This window comes from Mesoplodon densirostris, chromosome 10 (assembly GCF_025265405.1).
Source record: "Mesoplodon densirostris isolate mMesDen1 chromosome 10, mMesDen1 primary haplotype, whole genome shotgun sequence".
NCBI lineage: Eukaryota > Metazoa > Chordata > Mammalia > Artiodactyla > Ziphiidae > Mesoplodon > Mesoplodon densirostris.
The window spans coordinates 29,708,729-29,716,933 of NC_082670.1; the positions used below are offsets into that span (position 1 = coordinate 29,708,729).

Genomic DNA, 8,205 nt, shown 5'->3' on the forward strand with positions numbered 1-8,205 from the left:
CAAAAGGGGCAAGATGCAGAAGGAATAAATGCCCAACTTTAGCTACAGACTGTTCACAAAAACATGAGTTGCCATGAGAGAATATTCAAAGTTAAAACCAGGCCTTTCAGCAGACTTTCAACAGACTCTCTTGTAGAATCTGAAGGCAGTAGAATCGTGAGAGGCAGGGCTGGAGAGGGATTATGAGCGCATTCTTTGAGGTCAGGTGGACCTGACTTTGAATCGTGGCTCTGCCATTCACAACCTGTGTGATCTCAATGTCCTCCTGTATCATCGAGACATTATGAAACCCACATTACAGAGCTGTCGCCGTAATTTGAATATCCAATTTATGTGAAGTACTTAGAGCTGTGTCTGGCATTTACTAAGGGCTCAGTAAATAGCTGCTGTTGTGTTTCAGATAGATGGCAAGTGTCTGTGACACCTCCTATGTCCTGGCACTGAGAGTTCACAGAAAATAGGACAAACACGTGCCCTTCAATGGTTTGTAGCTTAGTGGGAAAGCTAAAACGTACACACGTCTTTTGAACTGTGCCCAAGCCCATGACAGTTCCAAAGGCCTGGATGAGAATTTAACGTGTGACCACGTGCCAGAGGAGTTTACACTTTCTTGGCTGGGCATTTGTTTCATGGAAGGAGGTAGAAAACCCTAACCAATGCCTCTTCTGAGGGCTTCTGGTCCTGGCCTCTTTTCTGAGGCCTGGGGAGAGGACAGTTTGAATACGAACTCGAAGAGTTGTGAGTGTGAAGGGTGAGCCTTGGCTTGGCCTTGAAAAGACACACTGGTCTGCTTGGCCGTCCCTCCTTGTTGCCTCCTGAGCCCAGTGGGTCCCCAGGGGGTGACGGCACTGACGTCAGCCTTCATGGTAGAGGAATTAGCTGAAGCCCAAAGGGAAAGTGAGGCCAGAAACAGAAAAGTTCAATCAAGCAAGACCAAAGCTATGTCTTTTGATTCTGTGGGCTCTCAGCAGCTGTTGGGCTTTGCCGGATTTTTTTTTTTTTTTTTTTCGGTACGCGGACCTCTCACTGCTGTGGCCTCTCCCGTTGCAGAGCACAGGCTCCGGATGCGCAGGCCCAGCGGCCATGGCTCATGGGCCCAGCCGCTCCGCGGCATGTGGGATCCTCCCGGACTGGGGCACGAACCCACGTTCCCTGCATCGGCAGGCGGACTCCCAACTATTGCACCACCAGGGAAGCCCTGCCGGATTTTCATAGTAAGAAAGTTTCCAAAATCAGAACAGTGGCATGTCAGCATTAATGGGGTCACAGCAGTAAAACAGCTCTACTACCAAGTACTCTGACTTTGTTAACTCAGTGTGAAAGTTGCCCTGCACAGGGTGGCCCGCATCCCAAGCGTGCCCCCAGCACACCTAGTCCAAGAGGAAAGCGTCTCCTTTCAAATAGATAAACCCACTGCAACTAGAGGTGTCTTTAAGAGAATGTTCTTTATCCAAGCCAGGGCAGAGAAAGGGTTTCATCAAACAGCTAGCTTCATTATGCATATTTTACTACTGTTTTTTTTTTTAAAGCTAGCTTCTTTCCAACAGATGAAGAAAGGGCAACATCTGGTCAGTCCCCTGGCTGGCGTCCCTGCTGTCACCACCGCACCCCCAGGTCCCTTGGTCTCCATCTTCCATGGCAGATTCTCTTCTGTCATCCCCCCATCAGAAGATGAGAGGCTGTTGCTCGCCTCATGCCTGCATCACACCCAACAGGGCAACGGAGGGGACCACGGCAGCCACTAGTGTCTCTGCAAAAGGCACTGCTTCTCCAAACGGGAGGACGTCGAAGGAATCCTGTGCAGAAAAACAAGAACTACCCCATCTGATTACTCAGAAATTATTTCTTTCTCTGTTTCTTGTCTGAAGGTGTCTCTCATTCAGACTTGCAAAGCGTTCTGGGAGGAAAGAGAAAATTCTAGAAACCCTGGGTACGATGAACTCCATCATTGTCCACAGGATTTGCTGTTCTCCCAGAAACAAAGATGAGAAGGCCAAAGACGAAGAGTGCTGGTGGCCGGGAGGGGCTGCAGAGCTGATCTGGGATGTCTTGCTTCTTCTCCCATATGCATCTTCAGCATCCCTCCCTCTGCTACCCTCTCCCCGCACTATTATCATTTTCCAATGAAAAATTATGATGTGGACTGGAGGAAGGGAGGGGGCAAGTTATTTGCACACCAGCATCCTCACAGGACCACTGCCCCCGGCCTGTCACACCAAACCATGTAACAGTGTCCACCCAGACACTGAAACACGGAGAAGCACCTAGGGGTGCTGGGTACCAAACTAGAGGCCACTACATCTGAAGTTGCAGACTTGCATCCTCGTGCTGGTAAACTCTCTTTGCAGCAAGCACCCCCAGGAAGCTGTCAGGTGTTTGAAAACCGCTGCTCAAAGAAGCCACCAAGGTCTGCCCACCTGTTGCCCAGAGCCTCTCATGGAACTCTCAGGTGCAGCCAGCTGCACACAGCTTCCTCTCCTTAGCAACGTCTGCAGTGGTTCTTCGCCCTTGGGCTTTTGATAAAAATGACAAATTGCTTTAAGGAGAACGGAACAAACACAATTCAGTGAGCTGTGGGTGGTGTCAATGTGTACATCCCAACTACAAGGGCATGTAGGATAATAAGTTCAGTGTTGATTACAGGGAAGTTAGGTTCGGACAGACTATCCATCCCAGCTAGCCGGCAGGGAAGCAAAGCCTAGCATGAGTTCTGCTCTGTGTCCCCTGTTTTTGTCACTCTCCTCTCCTGAATCCACACCGGCCCCGTCAGCTCTCTGTATCAAAAAAGTCAACCTTATTCACATAACTCTCTCTACCTACAATTTCACTCAATCTCGACTCTAAGTTATAGAGTCTTTATGGCCGTTATTTCTGTGGCTCTAGCTAGTTCTCGCCCTCTTTGTTGCTGCCAAGATCCAGGGAAGTGCTGGAGGTGTAATGCTCCATTTTTGTGAAATATCTGGTGCCCTCATCCAGGATGTTGGTTCGGGGCGGGGTGGAGGTCCAATAAAGACTTCTCTGACTCTTAACAGAGAGAGAACTCTCTTAGCAAGATACGGCTGTATCCGTTTGCTAGGGCTACCATAACAGAGGACCACAAACTGAGTGGCTTACACAACAGCAGTGTATTGCTTCACTTTCTGGAGGTTAGAAGTCCGAGATCAAGATGTTGGATCAATACAGGGCCATGCTCCTTCTGAAGGTGCTGGGGGAGGATCTGACCCAGGCTTCCCTTGTAGCTTCTGGTCGTTCCTTGGATTGTGGCAACGTAAGTTCAGTCTTCACATGCAGTTCTCCCTGGATGAGTGCCCATGTCCTAGTTTCCCCCTTTTTATAAGGAAACCAGTCACTTTGAAATAGGGCCCACCCTGATGGCCTCATTTTAACTTAGTCATCTGTGAAGAGCCTATTTCCAGATAAGGTCATGGTCATAGGTACTGGGGGTTAGGACTTCACCATCTTTGGTGGGGACAGGGACGGGGGTGGGGAACACAATTCAACCCATAGCAACAAATGACTCTGTACATTTACATCCTCCTCAGCATCACTTAGAAAAGATTAGATGCTTATTGCATTGTCAGTGCTTCTCAGCCCCTAATGTCAGCACTAAATTTAAAACCGTGCCTTGCAAGCGTTTGCTGTTTTCACCACGGACACTTACCAAGGTGCACACAGGAGCACATAAATGCTACCCCAGCTCTGGCGCTGACAGTCCTGGCCCTGGCCCTCCAGAAGGTCACTGTCCACTGCAGACTGAGGATGACAGGCAAGATGCCAGGACTGAGTGGTGTCTGGCTTTGATCCTGGAGGGAGGGCAAGACTTCGGGGACTAGGTGAGACTATAGCAAATAAAAGTAGCTGGTTTGGTGAGTATACCAATGTGGCTGTCACGATTGGTGAGAGACTGTGCAGAGTCTTTTGTCCTAGTCTAAGAAATGAGGACTTGATCTAGTGAGACCTGGAGAGCCACTGACCAGGAGGGTGTCTGGGAGACATTGCTTTTAGGTGTTTCCCATTCATGAAGGATGGGAAAGGAAAGATAGGATGTCGGAAGAAGATTAAGCATGTCAGCAGTTAACCTGAGAAGTTACAAGCATGCAGATTGAGAATGCTCTTTGCACCCTCCCACCTCCTGGACGCCTTCTACTTGTCTTTTAGACCCAGGTCAGCTGTCGCCTCCATTGGGAAGCCTTTCAGAGTTACTTGCTCCTTACAATTTGGTACCACTGTCCTTGACACATATTGCCACCCCAGCGCTTACCATAGTATTTTGTGGTACTTTCTGTTTCCATGTGCCATCACTGGGCTGTGCTCTTGGGGAAGACACACATATTTCTGAATGTGCCTTGTATCCTTTATGATTAGCAATGGGCCAGAGCATGGGAGATGCTCAGTAGATACACCCGGAAGTGAAACAGAGACAGACGGGAAGCCTGCTGGCTAATAGTGAATTGACTACAAGAAGAGCCAGTCAAGAATAGACTACTAGGGCTTCCCTGGTGGCGCAGTGGTTGAGTCTGCCTGCCAATGCAGGGGACGCGGGTTTGTGCCCTGGTCCGGGAAGATCCCACATGCTGCAGAGTGGCTGGGCCCATGAGCCATGGCCGCTGAGCCTGCGCGTCCAGAGCCTGTGCTCCGCAACGGGAGAGGCCACAGCAGTGAGAGTCCCGCGTACCACAAAAAAGAAAAAAAAAAGAAAAAAAAAAAGAATAGACTACTAGACTCTTGGAACTGGAGGGAACTTGACCGTCATCAAATCCTGTTACCATGTAACCACTGCAAATCCCAGACGAGCGGCGATTCGACCTTATTCCATCCTGGGGCAGCTCTTGCCATAAGAAATGTACAGCAAGAGGAGAACTTGGAGAACTTCTCCAAAAGATGAAGGAGTGAGGTGATGGGCTCAGGATTACTCAGCCGTTAACAGCAATGCTGGGAATTGGAAAAGAAACTGGTAACTTACTGACAGGCCCACTGAGTCATCACCCCCATCCTTTGGACTGTAGTTATTACCATTTTGAAGTTTACAACTGCGGATGCTGAGGCTAAAAGAGGTGAAGGGGCCTGTTCAGGGCTGTACAGGTGACAGGCAGTAGAGCTGAGATACAGAGACGGATCAATCTCATTTCACTTTCCAACACCACCCCTGGAGAAGACTCAGCATCTCCTGAGACACGTAAAATGCGCCCTCACTTCCTAAACAAACTGCACCAAATCATTTGTGTAGAAATCCCTCCCGCTTTCTTACCCCCATTTCTTTTGCTTTTCAGGAGAGAAGTATGAGCTCCACGCAGGGACTGAGTCCACCCCAAGTGTCGTCGTGCACGTGTGTGACAGTGACATCGAGGAAGAAGAGGATCCAAAGACGTCCCCAAAGCCAAAAATCATCCAGACCCGGCGTCCCGGCCCGCCGCCCTCCGTGTCCAACTGAGCTCACTGCTCCACCTCGAAGAGAATACCCGTCTCCTCTTTATCATGCTTTTTGCCCCCCTGTTGTTTGTTTGTCAAAAAAAAATAATTGCCTTTAAATCCCTGGGTGTTTGGTTGTTTGAGATTCCTTCCTTGTAATCAAGCCTCTCGGACAAAAGGGCTAGGAAAAGGTGATATGTTTCCTGATCATATCATACCCATCAAGTATAATACATTATTTAGAAGATTGTAGAAAAAAAAGTAGTATTTTCTTATTAAACAATCAGCACAGCCTAACCTTCATGCTCTCATGTTGACCCAAGCCGGAGACATCAGTGACAAATAGCACCTGTGTTGCTTGTGAGCCGTTCCAGTCCCAGTCCTGACGTGTGTGCGTTGTTTTTTCCTGGCCACTTAAGTAGGACCATAAGTAAACTTGACTTTGACTGCATGAGATATCCCTATCTGGTCTCCTCAGTCCTCTGCATCCCGACATTCCCAGGACATGCATGATCACCAGCATTTATTTTCATGATTTGACGATATACTATAAGTCACAGATTGTCAGCATCCAGTCATGTCCTATCTAGATTAGCAAAATTATCAGCATCCTCCAGCTTAACAAGTCTGGGTGTAGTCACTCTTTCGAGTCAAAGACTTCATAGATCTGTTAAAATTCCTGGAGGAAAAACTGAGCTTGGCCCCAAAGACATCCCTCAGTAGATTTTGAACACGATTCCATTGTAGAAGTTTCCCTGCCTCACTGGGGAGGCTTGTCCAGGATGATAGAGACCGATTTCAGACAAATCTATTTATCACAAAAGTTTCATGGTGTCTGAATGATTGTTTTTTTCTCTTTGTATATTTGTACAAATGTTTCAGCTGTGCTTTTAAAAATCTGGATGTTTTTTATTTAGGGATTGTTCAGCCATTAGCTGCTTTAAAACATATGTGCATTGCTTATGAATGCATTCATATGCTAATACAGGTAATCTGATAATATTACACTCTATTATGGATAATGCTGAATTTTGAAAGGGCACAAAACGTCTCATGCCAATATATAAATGATTAGCCAACACCTTTGCTATCAAGACCAGTTGTTTTTAAATAAAGCGAAGAAGCAAGTGTCGGTTGCAGGCAATTGGAATGCAGCTAAATCAATGTAGCAGCCACTGAGCATATTCAAAGGGAAAGACTGAGAGATCAATGTATGCAATTCCTACTCGTGCAACGCCATATTGCTCAGAAACGTATTTGGTTTTGTTACCTGTGATTTTTCTATTTCTCTAGCCCAAAGTGCATTATAGAAGATACACCTCTAGAACCATTACCTTCTGCTCTATGTGCCAGGCCTCGTCTACTCCTGTACATTCATGAATTACTTTAGATGCAAATGCCAATTACGATGGAGTGGGGAAATACTTTCATTACCCAAGCCTCAGAAAAACACACAAGAACAATAACACAACCACCTGATGGAAGGATTGTTGTGGTTTTTGATTAAGGTGTAAGTTTCATCAGAAACTTAAAACATTAGACTGATTACTCAGAAACAAAAGTCCGTTCTACTGTGAATATAGCAATATAGTACTGGATACAGTACAGGTGAAACTAAGGACAGACAGCGTTGCTTGTAAAATCCTGAGTTTCCATAGAAAAATGCAGGCTCCTTTGAAAAATAAAATCTGAGGAGTATATAACAAGCAAATGCTCTGACTTTCCTTGGCTGTGAAGGTTTTTGGTTTTTCATGGACAAATGAAAAGATTAGATTTAATAGTGGAGAATTCTGCCCTCTAGTGGAAGAGGTTGAGAACTACAGTCCATTTTGTGCTGATTCTCTTCTTAAGCGTCAGAATTTTTAGAAGGCAGGCTCCAGAGAAATCTGGGTGAGAGAAACTATTTGGAAATGACTTTTCAATGTTTTAAAACAGATCCATCAGACATTTCCAACAAAATTTAGTAAAAGTTGAAATGACCATTGTATGTCATCAAAAAAAACCCTCAGTGGAATATATGACCCAAGTGGTTAGTCTTGGTGACATTTATTGCAAAGTGTCAATGTTAATCTGTCTCAGATCAAGTAGTTCTCTCCTGAGGTTGGGTTTGGGGAGGTGGGGAGAAACACGTGTCCCAGGAGAGGGAGAAGAAACGGGGGACTCCTTGAAGGGTTTCGGTGGCCCCTCCGAGCACCATGAAAGTCACAGTTGCCTCAGCATCTCCGTGAGCCACAGGATGCAAACCTCTTCAGCACTATTTTAAGTTTGAAAAGTTTAAATATGGAGGAGGAGGGGGAGATTGCCACCAACTGAATCATTTGTGCACGTGTATAGCTCAAAGAGCTTAGATTTCAAATATACCTGGTGAATGACTCTGTCCACGTAGTGTAATTTCTGTGTTTTCTGCCTGAGTTGGATATTTCTGAGTGATGATTGTGGAGGAGGGCGATTCCGCCTATAGTCTTTCTAAGATGTTACCAAGAGATGAAATTAACTCATCTGAGCTCTTCCTGAAATGGGGTGGGGGGGAGCTCGTTCGCAGCATCTCATGAAGCAAGAGGAATTCACGGCTTGGAGGGGTGGGAGGGGCTCTGATAAGGGGTCTGGGGGAGCCCCCTGTTTATTGTCACACTTCAGCCAGCTTGGTCCTAAAAGCCATTCCAAGTGTACACAGACACTTTTAATATAACCCCCACTTTATTCTTTTTTTCTTTTCTTTTCTTTCTTTTTTTTTTTTTTGCGGTAGGCGGGCCTCTCACTGTTGTGGCCTCTCCCGTTGCAGAGCACAGGCTCCAG

The 8,205-nt window shown here is 46.6% G+C and overlaps 1 protein-coding gene across 3 annotated transcripts in view; it reads left to right on the plus strand.

Moving 5' to 3' along the window:
• Positions 1-7,788, plus strand: part of RCAN2 (regulator of calcineurin 2) — a 258,974-nt gene extending 251,186 nt beyond the window's left edge. For all 3 annotated transcript variants that reach the window (XM_060109751.1, XM_060109752.1, XM_060109753.1), the window contains one exon: positions 5,271-7,788. In XM_060109751.1, coding sequence (XP_059965734.1) covers positions 5,271-5,431 — 161 coding nt within the window. In that variant the 3' untranslated portion in view covers positions 5,432-7,788. The remainder of the gene's footprint in view (positions 1-5,270) is intronic.
• Positions 7,789-8,205: the final 417 nt, after the last annotated feature.